General features: G+C 44.1%; 1 protein-coding gene across 7 annotated transcripts in view; it reads left to right on the top strand.

The window, feature by feature from the left end:
- The first annotated feature begins 464 nt into the window (after positions 1-464).
- Positions 465-17,782, top strand: part of FRMD5 (FERM domain containing 5) — a 305,266-nt gene continuing 287,948 nt past the window's right edge. For 6 of the 7 annotated variants that reach the window (XM_067555446.1, XM_067555443.1, XM_067555445.1 and 3 more), the window contains exon 1: positions 599-723. In XM_067555446.1, coding sequence (XP_067411547.1) covers positions 622-723 — 102 coding nt within the window. In that variant the 5' untranslated portion in view covers positions 599-621. Of the gene's footprint in view, positions 724-17,782 lie in introns of all 7 variants that reach the window. The other variant, XM_067555447.1, reaches the window with a different exon arrangement.

Genomic DNA, 17,782 nt, shown 5'->3' with positions numbered 1-17,782 from the left:
CGGTCGGGTCCCCTCAGCGGGGGGAGGGGTCTCCTCAGCGGGTAACGGTCGGGTCCCCTCAGCCGGGGGGGTCCCTCACGGGGCTCCCCGTGGCTTGGGACAGGGGCGGCCCCTCACGGGGAAGGTCGGGGACGCTCAGTCCCTCGCCCCGCACCCGCGGGCGGGGTTTCCCGGGCCGGGTCCCTGCAGTCCCCCCGCGCCCCGGGGCTGGGCTGAGGGGCGGCCCCGCGCCGGACACCAGCGCAGCGCCCCGCGCGGCCGAGGCGAGGCGGGTGCCGGGCTGCTCCCCGCCCCCATTGGCTCGCGCCGGGGCCTGTCGCGGCGCCGAGCGGGGATTGGCCAGGCCGCCCGTCGCTCAGCCCCCCCGGCCCCGCCCCTCGCCGGGCTGGCAGCGCGAGCGGCGGCGGCTCCGGCCGGGACTCGCGCTGGGCTGCGCCGGGAGAAGCGGGGCTGCGCGCGCGGCGGGGCCGCCTGCCTGGCCGGGCCGGGGGAGAAGGGGATGCGGCGGAGCCGGGCGGCCAGCCAGCGTGTCCGCCGAGCCGCCTGGCCCCTGTGAGCGCCCGGCCTCCGCGCCGAGCTCCGGCCGCCCCGAGCCTGCCTCCGCCCGCCGGGCTGAGGAAGATGCTGAGCCGCTGGGTGAGCGGCAGCAGCAGGAGCCTGGAGCGGGAGTACAGCTGCACCGTCCGGCTGCTGGATGACAGCGAGTACACCTGCACCATCCAGGTCAGCCGCCCCGCCGGCCGGGCGCCGGGCAGTCCCCGTGGGTCGGGTCGGGGTCCCGGTCCCGGTGCGGGGTGACCCGTCAGCCCGTGTGACCGGTCCGGAGCGGGGTGGGGGTCGGGGGTGACCGGCGCCGGTGTCAGACATAGCCCGGAATGTCGGGCCGGCCGGGCTGTGTGTGTGTGTGTGTGTGTGTGTGTGTCACTGCCCCGGACCCGGACCCGCACCGGCGGTCGCAGCCCGTGGCACGGTGCCCGGCACAGGCGGGGCGCGGGGCACTGCAGGCTCCCCCCGGCTGAATTAACTTTGCAGCTCGGCGCTGTGCTATTGGGGGGGGGTAGCGTCGCTGCTGCTGCCGCTGCTGCTGCCGCTGCCTCCCGAGCCGCTCGGCTCTGCATGCCGCGGTGAGGGAACAAAAGAAAACGGCACCAGATCGGCGCTTCCCCGGCGTGTCCGTGGACATGCCGGCAGGGAAACAGAGGCGGGCACTGCCTGCCCCGGCGAGCTCCGCAGCCCCACCGGGATCTCGCTCTCTTTGCACGCGGAACCCATCGGTGCAGGCGGGCAGGCTAGCAGATGAAGGGCAATACAATATCCCACCTCTGACTTCCCGAGGGAGCAGGGAGCAGGCGGGTTCTCTCTAAACTTGCGCACCGCCAGAGGGTTTGGGAAGATGTCAGCTCTTGGAAAAGTCCCTGTCTTAGCACCACCTGGCATGCAGACACCGCAGGAACGTGCAGCCGAGAGACATGCGAATGATCTGTCAGGCGGACAAAAATACTGGTGGTGGGGAGGAATCGGTGACCGAGGGAACCAGCCCCCAGCCCCATGTCACCCACATGCACTGCAATCTCAGCTCCTCCAATCCTGGTTACCAAATGGAGTCTGAGGACTGCAAACAAAAGCAACGCGGGATCCAGCGCTGGCTGTTCGCTTCCTCCTCTCTCACCTCCTGCAGCACGTTTTGTTCTTTTGCTGGTAGGATCGGCACACCGTGGGTGACACATGGGCTGCCAAGAGGGTTTCATGGTTTTTCCAAGCGTTAAAGCAACTTCTGTGCTTTGTGTTGTAAAGTTTGTGTTTATATAGGATGCCACGGTTATCTGGGTGGTTTCTCCTTCAGATGGGAACAAAGACAAACCTGTGGCTTTCCAGCTGGATGTGTGTGTGTAAATCCTGCGCTCATCAGTGAATTACAGCTACTGTAGATGGTAACAGCTGGAAGCATTACACATAGTCGGGGGGGCGGGGGAGAAGCAAATGAATCCCTGCCTCATCTGGTGACCTTTAATTCTGAAATGCATCCCCGCTTTTTGTCAACTGGGCAAATTGATCTATCCAGTTTTTCAGCCCTCAGAAAGAAAAGCCTGCTCAGCTTGACTGGGATGGTGCTCAGGAGAGGGAGTTTAGTCACACAGAAGCTTTTTGATTCCACCAGGAAAATAATGTCTCACGTCATTATTTTCATCAGCATTTATGTGAGTCAGGATTCTCAGCATTCACAAAAGAATAGCTCCACACAGGCCAAGTGGCCCCATGAAAGAGGGACAGTCTCTAGCTTTTAGCAAGGAGCTTACCATCTTTTCACTATGCTCTCAGAAAAAAAATAATTAATGAAATCTAATGAATTTCAGTGGACTAAACTTGTGTCCCCTTCCCCTCCATCCCTTCCTACAATGTCCCTAGTATTGGATAGACGTAAAATAAGTGTCTTCATTATTTTATAGAACTAATATATTACTCTGATTCAATTTTTTATAATAAACTAGAAGATGGAAAACTGCTGCGAGTTTTACTGAAACCATTCTTTTTTGTGTTCAAAACCAAAACCCTCAACTTTCGCTAACCTGCCCTGCTGCAAATGTGATTACAGAACAGCTTTAGTGCTGCTGCTTTTCCATTGGTAGGGTATAATCAAATCAAGTAAACATTGTTGGATGATGGAGGAAGAGCTTAATTTATACCCCTTGCTGAGTAAAAATGGTGCTCTTAGACTTATACCGTTCTGCCGATGAGACTCTGAGTGCAATAGATATCGTAAAGTGCTTTTAAGAATGATTTTGGTGCAAATTAAAGTATAGTAAATGCTGGCACAGCTAAACACAAATACTAGGAGATGTTTCAGAGTACTGCATGATTTTAGTTATTAGTTGTACTGCCTCAAACCTGCGCTAATGATTGATTTAATTTTAAAATTGTCTAGATCACTGTTGAAAGTGTTCTAGGCCAGATAAGTGTTCGGATATTTTGGGTTGTAATGAAATACACTTGAGTCAAAATCAGTTTTTTTCCCCCCAGTCTGGATATGAATGATTTGCTAAGTAAGGATTTAGTGATGATATCATTAGTCTACTAAGAAATTGTGGAATACCAAAATGTTTTGAACTTGAATAACCTAATCACAACAGTATTTTCTTAACAACTAGCTAGGAACTATAGCATTATGACTGAGGGCAGAGGGTGGCTGATGTGTACAGGAGGTTTCCATTTTGTACAGAGAGATTTTAATCTAAATTTTTAAATAATACATTTAAGAGAACATAGCGCTCATTGTTAAGACTAAAATTTTGGGCATGTGTATTTTTATTAAAAGTCATGAACAGGACACAGGCGATAAACAATAAATCATGGAAATGCTCACAGAGTAATGCAGTTTTCACTGCATCAGTACTGAAGTCCAAGCCTTGCCGCCTGGGGCTGAATTACTGAAATTTTCAAGAAGTTGCGGTGGTCTCCTAAAATCACAGAATCCATGACCTCCGGGACAGATTCGTATCTTATTTATTGTTACTGTTTCCTGCCGATTGGCACTATTCCAATTTGTAAGCAGTAGAAAATTCAGGCCAGTTTTTAGGATAATTGTGATGCAACGTGTAAATAAAAACAGCTCCCACTTCTCAACTGATTTATTTGAGTGTTGCTGATTCTGACTCTACTGTAGGTCTTGGGAAAGCAGAAAATCTTTAAAATGTAGAAGCATGCTTCAGATTAAAGACCTGGTTACAAATAAATACTGCAGGCTGAGGCTTTACTTTTGTTTAAACAAAGGAAAATAAATAAATGTGTTTTAAAAAAGCTGCTCTGTGCAAATAACATTTTAGGAATGTTAATCTTACTGATTTTCTTCCCCTGCTTGCCTCTTCCTCACTTTAAATATATAGTAGTAACTTAATAAACAGCTGTAATGGCAGTCAAATTAGTTATGCTTATGCAAAAATCAATCTTTTGAGAGATTGCTTTTAATATAAACTAATTGGATAAAAATGTAGTTTAGGTAGGAAAGCACTGGCAATCCAGATTGGGGGGGAAAAAGATGGATGATCTTTCTTTGATTTTACTTGGGAATAGAATTAAACATGTGGTATCCTTATACTGTATATTATTTTGACATAAAAAGGTCACTTGATGCTATATTTCACCAGTTTATATGATTTTGGAGCTGTAAACAGTAAATACTGTTGTATGCATGGTTTAAGGTAAAAAAAGAGTCAGCTCCTAATATCATCACAATCAAGGGTACCACAGTTAAGTATTTGTTTTCTGTTGCTTTCATGCTGACTTCTAAGCAAAAGTATTTATATTCCATGATAAATTAAAGCATTTATAGTGGAAATGTATAATGTCTCACAAATGAGAAAATCACTGTCAACTTACAGGCTAGAGAACAGCGAATGAGTTTTGAAGGTCATTCCCAACAAATGCAGATATTTCCTATGTCTCGTACAGATCCATGGTATTTTTTCATCCAACCTGTATATATCTCTTTTCATTTTTTGTTTGTATGCTTCTCTTTTTTGTTAAATATAGAGAAAATATACAGATCAGAGGTTATAATATTAATGTGTAGGACCGTTAAATATGACACACAGGATGTGAAAGGGGTTAGCTAGGATGTTCTGTAGAAGCTTGTAATTTTGTAAATCTGTATATCTCTCAATTCCCAAGTTTACTATAGAGAGAGATTGAGTAGCAGTTTACATCAATAGTGCATATACTTTTGTGAATTTTGGATGTCTGACATGTTGACTGGCTTTTATATTGCTTGAAAAAGAGGAACAGTTCAGAAATTGATCTGGTTTTAATAGAAATACATCTCTGAGAGAACTGGTTAAACCTGTTAACAAAATTTAACCTCTGGTTGTGCTTGACAAAAAACATCTAATGACATGTTTTGTAGACAATTACTTTGAATATCCCTTTTCTCAATTAAATCTTTATGAACTTGATTACAGAAATCTCATTTGTTAATATTCCTGCATGAAATGAGGTTGTTGCCATCTATTCTGTGCTGAATCCTTTGTGTATTTTGGTCTTAATTTCCATTCTAAAACATCCAGTCTGAATGGGCTAATTGCCTCAATAAAGGTCCCTCCCAACCCAAATAACGATGGGCCTGATTCAAAGCCCATTGCAGTTAATGGGAGTCTTTGTACATGGACTTCAATGGGCTTTGGATCAGGCCTTATAGAAACATTTTTATTTTTTTCTTTTCCCCTAGAAGTCTGACATCAGAGGGTTATTGTCTTAGCCACTGTCTTTGATATAATGTGTAGCACTGATCTCAGTGTCTGAATATGCAGGATCACTGATTTCAATAACTTATAAGGTGCGTGAGGTTATTTCAATGACTTTATATGTGTAGAGGAACGTAAAGCTGTTTATATTTTCATGGCTTGTGAAAGCTTTTGGTTTAATAGTATTATTTGGTCTTAAGGTCCTATTAAAAGCAGAAAGGTCAGTATCATTCCTGTTTCTAAAACTGATGGTGAGTCAGAAATCTTAAGGTGTCAGAAATTGTCAAGATTCAGTTGTGCTCTATTACCTGAGACAAGTTTTATAAACATTATAAATGTTCGCTACTCAAGCCAAGTTCTGAATCCCAGCGGTTCCTGAAAATCCCAGTTAGGGACCTATTATCTGGGGAAGCTTAACTCTTATATCTTTTGTTACTCTCATCAGTTTTGAGTCTAGTGCAGCCATGTAATTAATTAGTCATGTCTGATTCCCCTATGAAACAATTTATCAGGAAGGCAGTCTAATAAAACTTTGAATAAAATGTGCATTGAAAAATAACAACAATGTGTTTTGCTCTGTGGCTTTTACTGTATTACTTGTCTGGCTAAAGTTTAATATTTTCACTGTGATGTAAGTATCATTGGTAGTATAAAGGAACCGAAATAATGAATGATTTATTGCATAAGGGCACCAAGTACTTTCCTGAAAATACAGTTGGTATTTTGTTGCAGATATGCAGAACATGAAAGTATGAGAAGAGAAACATGAAGACACAAGATATAGTTGTGAGTTGTAATGGCTGCTCACATAACCTTAAAACTGTCCTAATTTTAATAGTCTTATGCTTCCTTGGACAAAAATCAGGTTTTTCATACAATACATGAAGTTCACTGGAAGACCCGACAGGATCATTAACAGATAATCAACACCATGGAGGAACCCGTGTTTCTTGCATCTCTAGCTGATATAAGGTTACTTGTACACAGGGGTGCTCCCGGTGCAGTAGTGTCCCCTGGCTAAAAGTAAGAACAACAGAATGCATGACTTCCATCATGTAGCAGGTTCACAAGTTTTGTTAAATGGTTTTCAACACCCCCACTATAAAAAATTGTCCCACCACTCCAGCTTGTTCACTCTCTTTTTATCTTCTGTTAGTTTCCAATTGTTTTTTCTGGGAAAGCGGCTAGCAAACTGCTACTTACACAGTGGGATTACTTGTCTGAAATCCCAAGCAAAAGTGATGTGTTCTGCATTTGAGGATTATAGCTTTCTGTCTACTACTATGAACTCAAGAAACCATGAGGCTTCCTGTTGTAGTTTGTAACTGTTCCTAGTGCCTTCCTGTTCGAAGACAGAAACATTAGTCTCTCCTCAGCCTGAAAACTAACTGCAGGTAATGAAGAGGGAGGAAATATTGCAAACAAGAAAACTGTCTTCAGAAACACTGAGTAAGAATGCATTTGAAGAATACTCATTGACAATGTTATTTGTCTATAGGTAGGTAGAGCTCTATAGACTTTTGCATGATCTCATAGCAAGCTGCCAGTAAGATTAAAGTACTGTAATTGTGTCAGCATGAATATATTAACTGTATGTGAAATCCTGGCCCCACTAAAGTCAGTGAGAATTTTGCTATCCTACTGACTTCAGTGGGTCTAGGATTTCACCCTATATGTCCCATACTAATATATATTATATAAATATTATTTTAACCATAGTAAAAATAGCATTGACAAGATTCCTTTTACAGCTGGTTTTCCATAAAATCTATTGACAAGAAATGCACTTACAAATAAAGTTTTGTTTCTACGAGTACGAGAAACCCGTAATTCGTACCTCGCTGAATCACTATAGAACTATATGCTATATGTACAGCATGGTTAATTCAGTGCCTAGGCATTTAAGTGCATATGGTATGTGGGTTCATCGAGTGTTATGAAGTTTCCAATAGCAAACTGTGTGCGTATGTGCTGAGATACACAATATGTGGGTGTTAAGAGGCATAGTGGTATCCTTAACTCAAAATTTCCTTGGTTTTATCTTTTTTCTTTATATTTAGTTTCCAAGTGTATATCTTAAATGGTAAGAATGTAGAAGGCAGCTGTTGACAGCATGTTAAAGCAGAAACTCCTACTAAAACAAACAGTGCCATCTTTTACTTTCATTTTAATGGAAGCTAGTGTTACTGGAAATGTCATGGCTACATAGTGAAATTATTTTTACTGCTTCTATTGCACCTCCAGTTGAAGTGCTTGCATCCCACTAACTTTCACAGGAGGTGGCATTGTATAACAAATATAGAAACTGTCCACTATCCTCTTGTTCAGTAGCCAGTTTTCCAAGGTGAATATTTTTATTACAATTTTTTTCCAATATTGAGTTATTATTTAAATCTTTTTTTAAAAAAAATACATAGGTCAGTGGTATACATAGCATAATGGAAAAAATAGTTTCTGCTTTTATCAAGTAAAATCAGCTACCGTAGTGGTTGGTTTCTAGAGTGTCTGACATGCCCCACATACTTAAGGAGTCTCGTGCATTCCAACTCCTGCCACTGAAGCGATCATACTGAATGGAAGAAGAGAGGGTTACTCACCTTGTGCAGTAACTGAGGTTCTTCAAGGTGTGTGTCCCTGTGGGTGCTCCACTCTAGATGTTGGCGCATCCTCAATCGGAGATTTTTGTCAGCAGTGCTCATCTGGGTCATTCATGCTCTGTCCCTGTCTCACAGTGCTGTTGGTGCCCTTCTCGGCTCCCGCAACTCGACTCCCTCTGTTCCTTCTCTACCGTGGAGCCATAGTGCTTGACTTCGAAGTGAAGGAGAGGAGGGTGGGTTCTCAAGGAATCCATTTTGAAGCATTTGGAGGAAAAGAAGGTGATCAGGAACAGTCAGCATTCATTCACCAAGGGCAAGTCATGCCTGACCAGCCTGATTGCCTTCTATGATGAGGTAACGGTCTCTGTGGATGTGGGGAAAGTGGTGGACATGATATACCTTGACTTTAGCAAAGCATTTGATACGGTCTCGCACAGTATTCTTGCCAGCAAGTTAAAGAAGTATGGGTTGGATGAATGGACTGGATAGAAAGCTGGCTAGATTCTTGGACTCAACGGGTAGTGATCAACGGCTTGATGTCTAGTTGGCACCTGGTATAAAGAAGAGTGCCCCTGGGGTTGGTCCTGGGGCCGGTTTTGTTCAACATCTTCGTTAATGATCTGGATGATGGGATGGATTGCACCTTCAGTAAGTTTGCAGATGACACTAAACTAGGGGGAGAGGTAGATATGCGGGAGGGTAGGAATAGGATACAGAGTGACCTAGGCAAATTGGAGGATTGGGCCAAAAGAAATGTGATGCGGTTCAACAAGGACACATGCAGAGTCCTGCATTTAGGACAGAAGAATCCCATGCATTGCTACAGCCTGGGGACCGACTAGCGAAGCAGCAGTTCTGTGGAAAGGGACCTGGGAGTTACAGTGAACAAGAAGCTGGATTATTCCCCTTTATTTGGCACTAGTGAGGCCACATCTGGAGTATTATGTCCAGTTTTGGGCCCCCCACTACAGAAAGGATGTGGACACATTGGAGAGAGTCCAGAAAAGGGCAACAAAAATTATTAGGAGGCTGGGTCCCACGACTTATGAGGAGAGACTGAGGGGAGCTGGGCTTATTTAGTCTGCAGAAAGTAAGAGTAAGGGAGGATTTGATAGCAGCCTTCAACTACCTGAAGGGGGTTTCCAAAGAGGATGGAGCTAGGCCATTCTCAGTGATGGCAGATGATAGAACAAAGAGCAATGGTCTGAAGTTGCAGTGGGGGAGGTCTAGACTGGATATTAGGAGAAGCTTTTTCACTAGGAGGGCGGTGAAGCACTGGAATGGGTTATCTAGGGAGGTAACCATCCTCAGAGGCTTTTAAGCCCAGCTTGACAAAGCCCTGGCTAGGATGATTTTGTTGGGGTTGGTCCTGCTTTGAGCAGGGCATTACACTAGATGATCTCCTGAGGTCCCTTCCAGTCCTAATCTTCTGTGGTTTGAAGAGAGGATTTGGGAAAGATTTATTGAGTATAGATTATAATTGTGTAATTATAACCTGGATGGTTCCAGTTTGGGGTGGTAAGTGACAACTAGGTACGTGTAAACAGATCGCTTTTTCCCCCAGTATTGAGCAGATTCTCTTGGGGTGCTTTGTGGCCCGTTCTGTAACACACTCTACTTCTAAGGTGGATTATCCTGGTTAGCAAAGGTAGTTTTAAGTGTGTTAAGATATGCATCCTGAATTTTCTCCTTGGATCATATATTGTGGTATCTGAGTGCCTGGCTGTTGATAACAGATTGTTTGGTATGTTTGGGTGGTTAGTGGGTCTGTGAAGGTAAGTGTGGTGATCCCTGGGTTTCTTGTATATAGTCGTCTGCAGGGTTCCATTGTTGAAGGTGATCACATTGTCCTGAAAGTTGATGCTTGTGTTGGGAATGTTCTCAAGAGTGTTTGATGAATGGTAGTGGTTGAAGTTGTGGTGGAAATTTATGAGGGGGAGTTTAGGTCGTATGTTCAGAGGATGAAAATACCATCAATGTATCTCAGGTATATCATTGGTTTTATGATGCATTTGTCCAGAAATTCTTTCTCAAGATGGCCTGTGAAGAGGTTGGTGTATTGGGGAGCTATCCTAGTATCCATGGTTTGGAGAAAGTGTTTGTTGTTGAAGGTAAAATTGCTCTGGGTGAGGATGAGAGGGATGAACTTGGCGATGTGTTTGGGGTTGATCTCCATGTGTTGTCCATTGTCTCATAGATATTTGAGACAGGTAGCGATTCCATCGTTATGAGGGATGTTGGTGTGTCAGAAGATAACGTCCATGGTGGCCAGGATGGTATTTTGGGGGTGCTTGTTAATGTTGCTTAGTTTCTGAAGGAAGTCGGTTGTGTCCTGAAGGAAACTGTCTCTTTATGTGATGAGTGGTTTGAGGATGGTTTCTGTGAGTCCTGAAATTCCTTCTCTTCTATGGTCTCTTGCAACATATGTTAACTTTTTATGTGTTCCACCTTGTATTTAGCTTTGACAGTCTGAGTATCTTCCCCAGATCTGTAGAAGAGTGCTGTTTTAAGCTTGAAAGCTTGTCTCTTTCATCAACAGGCGTTGGTCCAATAAAAGACATTACCTCACCCACTGCAAACCACAATCTATCTACATGTTAGGCAGGATGCAACAAATGGATAAAAGTGACGCATGGGATGGGGAGAGAATGTGGGCTGAGAGGGTAAGGTAACAAAATGAACTGAGAAGCAGAAGTTGTAGTTCTCCAAAATAAATTAATGCCTTACCAGTATCCTATAGTTAACCAAAAATAAGGATTGAATTCTGTTCTGATTCACACCTCTGCAATACCACTGATGTCAATAGGATTGCACAAGTACAACTGAGGGCAGAATCTTGTCTTAACATCACTCTGCAGAACAGCATAGTCTGTTAATGTAAGAACTAAACCCTAATGGCAAGTGGATTCTGTTCCTTTCACAGTTCAACACTTGGCACTTTCCAGTCCACATGCAGTAAAATTGTCAGATAACATGTAGTGCAACACTGTGTTTGGGTTGTACTGGACTGAATTAAATCTTGATCCAAAATGTAGAGCAGATACTGAGAGTATCAAATGAGAGTAGTCCCCTTTGGTTTACTCAGTGTAGCGGTCTTCTCAGAATAGGAAATCAAATTATAGTAGTGGAAAAACCTGAAATCAGCATGCTCACCATTTTCAAACAGCAAAAGAAATGTGGCACAACTGTCACTTGTTATAAATGACAATATGTTACTAAAATAGTCTGGGGAAGAAGCAGGGATTTGCCGTTGAAAAAAAGATGTTTATTATCAATTTTGTCAAGTATAGGCTATAGCTCATCAATATATGGGTTAGAAGATAGTGCTGTTATAGAGGTAACAAAATTGAACTATACTTCTGTCAGCAGCTATTTAATTATGGTCAAAAGAATTATTATATGGTTACAGAAAGGCTTGGGGTGGTTTTTGCAAGAAGGAGGTTTTGGGTCATATCCTCTTCTTTGTTGAACTTTTTGCAGAGTAAATTACCACAGCAGTGTGAAAACAATTTGATATTGATGATTCTATATGAATCTGCAGTGAGTATGGTTGCAGAGAGTATAGCTTTATTCATGCTCCTGGGGTTGCAAACAAGGAAATGAGAAACAGTTCTAATCTGGGGAAATTACAGGTTTACATACGCACAACATGAAAATGAATTTGTCTTGCCCACCTTATAGCTCCTAGCTAGAGTGACCAAATGGCCTGATTTTATAGGTACAGTCCTGATATTTGGGGCTTCTTCTTATATAGGCACCTATAATCCACCACCCCTGTCCAGATTTTTCACACTTGCTATCCGGTTACCCTACTCCTAGCCCAGTGGCAAGAGTACTCACCTGGGGGTTGGGAGACCTAGGTTCAATCCCCCCCCTTTGCCTGAGGGGGAGAGAGGATTTGAACAGCCGTCTCTCCCCTCAGGCAGAGGAGAGATTTGAGCTTGGCTCTCCTGTGCCTCTAGCTGAGCGTTCTAACCACTGGCCTAAAAGTTGTCAGGTGAACATCTCAAATCCTCCCCCTCCTGCTCTTTTGAGTGGAGCGATGCAGGCATCTGAACTCATTTTTACGAGAAACGACATGGCGCCTCAGCCCCAGGACTCCAATGGGGGGCCCCTGGTTTGTGACTCATTAGCAGAAATCGGCACCTAGGTCCAAGCTGCTGGGAGGTGCCTGTCTCTGTGAAGAGTGGAAAGTGCAAGGTCATGAAATTAGGGACTAATGACAAAAATTTTTGCCATAAACTGTGGACACGTCAGTCGGAAGTGATAGTGGAGGAGAAGGACCTGGGTGTATTGGTTGATCACAGGATGACTATGAGCCGCTAATGTGGTCCTAGGATGCATCAGGCGAGATGTTTCCAGTAGAGGTAGGGAGGTGTTAGTACCGTTATACAAGGCGTTGGTGAGACCTCATCTGGAATACTGTGTGCAGTTCTGGTCTTCCACGTTTAGGAAAGATGAATTCATCCCAGAACCGGTGCAGAGAAGGTCAATGAGGATGATCCAAGGAATGGAAAACTTGTTTTATGAGAGGAGACTCAAAGAGCTTGGCTCGTTTAGCCTAAGCAAAAGAAGGTTGAGGGGAGATATGATTGCTCTCTGTAAATACATCGGGATAAACACCAGGGAGGGAGAGGAATTATTTAAGTTCAGCGCCAATGTGGACACACGAACTAATGGATATAAACTGGCCATCAGGATGTTTAGACTTGAAATTAGATGAAGGTTTCTAACCACCAGGGGAGTGAGTTTCTGGAACAACCTCCCAAGGGCAGCAGTGAGGGCAAGAAAGCTAGCTGGCTACAAGACTGAGTGTGATATGTTTATGGAGGGGATGGTGTGGTGGAACAGTCTCATTTGGCAATTAACTGATCTTTGACTACTAGTGGTAAATATGTCAATGGCCTGTGATGGATTGTTAAATGGGTTGGGGTCCGAGTTACTACAGAGAATTCTTTCTGGGTGTCTGGCAGGTGATTCTTGCCCACGTGCTCAAGGTTTGCTGATCGCCATATTTGGGGTTGGGAAGGAATTTTCCTCCAGGGCAAATTGGCACAGGCCCTTTTTTCCCTTCCTCTGCAGCATGGGGCATGGGTTACTTGCTGGTTGATTCTCTGGTGGATTCTCTGTACCTTGAAGTCTTTAAACCATTATTTGAGGACTTCAGTAACTTAGTCATAGGTAAGGGGTCTGTTACAGGAGTGAGTGGGTGAGGTTCTGTAGCCTGCATTTTGCATTTTGATCATAACGGTCCCTTCTGACCTTAAAGTCTATGAGTCTGTGAGGGGTGAGGCTTGTCACGCACTGCTCTTGTTGCCATCTCCCATTGGCTGACTGAGGTGGCTACCTACCTAATGTGCTGGCTCTTGTGGATTGATTTCTAGGCGCCGAGTTCTCCCATTCATTGTGTAAGGGGAATGGAGGTGCCAAACTCAGGCTTTGTGGATTGCAGTGTGTTCCTGTGATTTTTCTAGGTATCGAAGTGTTAGGCATTGTGACACTGAGCTTTGCAATGCCTGAGTCCCTTTGTGGATTCAGATTTGAAAAACCAAATATGTAGAGGAATTTTTTTCCATTTGGTAAACTTTGTGGGGTTTTTCCTCCCTATATTTTGAATGGAGCAGAAACTGACATGGTTGCTTGATTGTTTTTAACATCTGTAATCCCAAAAGACATCTTTGCTTGTGTACTCTCATCATGTCAGCACAGCTCTGAGAATAGTTTGTGATAGCTAGCAAAGGAGGCAAAATAGCGAAATCACTGTCTTCATTCATTATTAAGGATGCAGTTCTCTCACAGCGGTCACGGATTTTGTGACTTTTCAGGACCTCCGTGACTACTTCTGGGACAGGGCTGCAAGCAGCCCTGGGCCCCCAACAGCTGACTGGTGGCCAGCCCCAGGCCTGCTGGAGCAGAGGTCCATAGCCTGGTCTGGGGCAGCTGCAAGCTCCAGCTGCTCTGATTTGTTCCCCTCTCCTCCCAGGTATCTTTAGTAAAAGTCAGGGACAGGTTGCAGGCTTCCCTGAATTTTTGTTTATTGCTTGTGACCTGTCCCTGATTTTTACTAAAAATACCAGTGACAGAATCTTAACCTTATTCATTATACTGTGGTAATACTTAGAACATATATTGCGTCTTTCATCCAAGCATCCCAAAGGCCTTTACAAACATTAATTCTTGCAACATCCCTGTGACGCTTCCTGCAGGTACCAGAGGTTGTGAGGCATCTTGCTACCACCTGTGTCTCAACTCTACTGGCCACGGGCGACACAAGCCTTACCCTATTGGCCTCGCAGGACCCACTATTGCTCTATAGCTTAGTAATTGACACACTCCAGCTGTGAGTGTCCTCCTGGAGCATCCAGCCCCTGGTTTACTGGACATGCACCATAATCACAGATTTGCTGCTTTCCAAGAAACAGGACATCTCAGCTTACCAGTTCCACCTCAGATCACCACTCTGCTTAACACTCAACACTTTTTACACTTGGTTTTACTATAAACATATCTAAGTTTATTTACACAGCGTAGAGATACAAGTAGTAGCAAGTAGAATTATTGGGGGGGAAATGGTTACATGTAAAAATAAAATAACATAGATTCTATAGCCTGGACTTACTTAATAAGATACTCTCATGTTTAACCACGTGTTGATCACCCAGAGTCCTTGCAGTGCTTTACAAGCAGGCGTCGCTGTGACCCTCCTTTCATGAGATAAGCATGCTGTCAGCTTGCCTCCTAGGTGAAGGACCCAGTGTGTTCCCTTCCACTCCAAGATACACCAGAGCAATCTTTTGCCTTTATTCGGAAACAGGACACCCCTGCGCTGCTGGTTTTATCCATGAGATTTCCTCTCTTGTAGATTTTGCAATCTTTTAATTTGCACCTGACTCAGCATGCCACTAGGCATACAGTACAAAAATGGCCTGACAGGGAATTAGGTGTCTGTTACTGCCTGGCTGAAAGGAATATTTCCAAGGGATGTCACCTCATGGTGACCTGCCTTAACTCCAAGACCTTAAGAACATAATTTTCAGTATAGATATTATCCTTATATATATTTCACAAGGATGACGACAAACAGTGGGCTACTGTCTCTCAATAGAGACCTCACATGCCAGTCTTCAGTGAACCACTGTGCACATATCTGACCAAGAGATCCGTGTACAGCCCTAAGCACCCCTGTGCCAGTTGGCACCAAGGGGTCTCTGGGTCACAACTCCTTGTAAGGTTGGTACAGTCCATTTTTATTATACTCTTTTTTTACATATGAATAAACTGAGGTACAGATTTGTCTAGGGATAAAGAAAGTCTTTGGCAGAGTCAGGACTGGAACCTGGGAGCCCTGGCTCTATCCACTAGATACCAGGTTTGAAGGTACCAATGGGTAAGCTTTCAGAATGGTGTTACAGAATGTCCATACAAGATTTTGCCAAAGTAAGGACTCCAGGATTTGACTTATTTTCAATCTCCAGGTTGATACGGAAACCTAGGGGCATCTTTTAAACATGTCGTTTGAAGTCCTGTTTTTCTTTACGAGATAATGACCTGCCAATCAAACCAAAGTTCATAGAGTGACATGAAAACACTATTACAGTTTATCTGATGTCCCAAGTTAAAGTATCACAAAAATTATCACAATGGCTTGACAAGTGCCATTTTAAATTATGCTGTAAGGACCATCTGAAGTTGGACCGACAGCATCCCTGGGAATTTTTCTGCAGCTGGTCTCTCCCAGCAGATATTAAAAAAATGGGAAGATGGGTGAACAGAAGCACATCCTCTCTCTCTCTCTCTCTCTCTCTCTCTCCAGGAGCTGATTTTTTTCTCTAGTGTGGGGGAGAACTTAAAGAAGTAAAATGTGAATGAAAAATGCCAGATTGACAGCCCTAAAGACTGAAGTCTTAGTTATCCATAGAACAGGCAGCGTATGGGAAGTCCAGATAGCCTGGCCCCATCACTCTGCTGTAATTTATAGGATCATCTGTGAGAGAGAGTAGCTCCGTCTCCATGCTCATACAGTTCTTGGCTTCTCTGCTGAGATTGTCGATAAGAACTAGTGGTGATAGTTTTAGTGGTGCAGATACCTGTTCGCTGGGAACTTGACAGACACAAAAACTTTTGGCTGCTGTTGAATTGGGCTGGATTTAAACCAGAGATGAAAAGCTCTGTGTGTCATTACCAGTTCCATGAACTGTGTTGTCACCCAAACTCCAGCAGCATTTAAAATACTGGCAATTCTGGGAACAGATGTTGGTGATTAAGGAAAGTATTAATTCATTAGTTGAAACTTGCTTTATAAGAATTAGAATAGAAAATAAAACCTGATTAGACACATCTTTGTTATCCCCAAATTGTGCTGAACTGGGTGACAAGAGGAAATTGTGGCTTTCATTTTAAGTTATAAGAGAAGCATGTGGAAGCATTACTGGATAAGGACAGGAGGAAGGTCAATCAAGATAAATGGCAGGCTCCTTGGGGGGAAAAATAAAAAAGATCAGTACCTTAATCTTAATCTCCAAGAAAGGAACCTTTTACAAAGTAAACCTATTTCCCGAATTCAGAGCACATCTATTCAGGAGGAATGAAGACTGCAGTAAATAGGTGGTAACTTTGCACTTGGACCTTTTAAGGGTGTGTTCTCAAATGTCTGGCTTGTGCATGAGGACTTTTTGTTCATGTATAAAATCACTACTTCTGAGCCAAGGATGAGAGTGGCATACATATGTACGAATGACCTGTTAAATGAAAACTGGCATTTCTAAGTACCCAAATGCAGGTTCTATATGTCTTGGTCAGCTACCCACCTTTGAGAAGTAGGCAGCCTCCCATTATAAGAGGTCTGTATTTTAGTATACTTCTTTGTAATTATGACACAGGCATTTCCACAGAGCTAGGAAATAGGGATTAGGTGACATGAACCATCATGGCACCTTTGTCTCTAGCCAGAAGAATAAATGGCTTCCTTTGAAGTTAGCGCCAGTGGTGAAATGTGATGGAGTTGACACATTCTCTCTGGAGTCCATTTGTAGCTCTGCCACCAAGCATATACTGAGCTAATAACAGAAAGTCTTGTATGTTTGCCCAGCAGAGTCTTTGTGATGTTCTCAATAATGCCATTTATACCTTATGACTTACCATAGAATATTAGAGTTGGAAGGGACCTCAGCAGGTATCTAGTCCAGCCCCCTGCTCAAAGCAGGACTAACCTCAGCTAAATCATCCCAGCCAGGGCTTTGTCAAGGTGCAGCTTAAAAACCTCTAAAGATGAAGATTCCTCCACCTCCCTAGGTAACCCATTGCAGTGCTTCACCACCCTCCTAGTGGAAAACTTTTTCCTAATAGCCAAATTAGACGTCCCCCACTGCAACTTCAGACCATTGCTCCTTGTTCTGTCATTACTACTATTGAGAACAGCCTAGCTCCATCCTTCCTGGAACCCCCTTTCAGGTAGTTAAAGGCTGCTATCAAATCCCTCCTCATTCTTCTCTTCTGCAGACTAAACAAGCCCAGTTCCCTCAGCCTCGCCTCATAAGTCCTGTGCTCCAGCCCCCAATCATTTTTGTTGCCCTCCGCTGGACTCTCTCCAACTTGTCCACATCCTTTTTGTAGTGGGGGGCCCAAAACTGGACACAATACTCCAAATGCGGCCTCACCAATGCTGAATAGAGGGGAATAATCACTTCCCTCCATCTGCTGGCAATGCTCCTACTAATGCAGCCCAATATGCTATTAGCCTTCTTGGCAAGCAGGGCACACTGCTGACTCATCTCCAGCTTCTTATCCACTGTTACCCCCAGGTCCTTTTCTGCAGAACTGCTGCCTAGCCTGTCGGTCCCCAGTCTATAGCTGTGCATGGGATTCTTCCTTCCTAAGTGCAGGACTCTGCACTTGTCCTTGTTGACTCATCAGATTTCTTTTGGCTCAATCCTCGAATTTGTCTAGGTCCCT

The sequence above is a fragment of the Emydura macquarii genome, unplaced genomic scaffold, assembly GCF_026122565.2.
Source record: "Emydura macquarii macquarii isolate MOO-44397 ecotype Brisbane River unplaced genomic scaffold, CSIRO-AGI_Emac_v2 contig_1644, whole genome shotgun sequence".
Classification (NCBI taxonomy): Eukaryota; Metazoa; Chordata; order Testudines; family Chelidae; genus Emydura; species Emydura macquarii.
The sequence above is the reverse complement of the archived record's forward strand: the minus strand, read 5'-3'. Positions and strand labels throughout refer to the sequence as shown.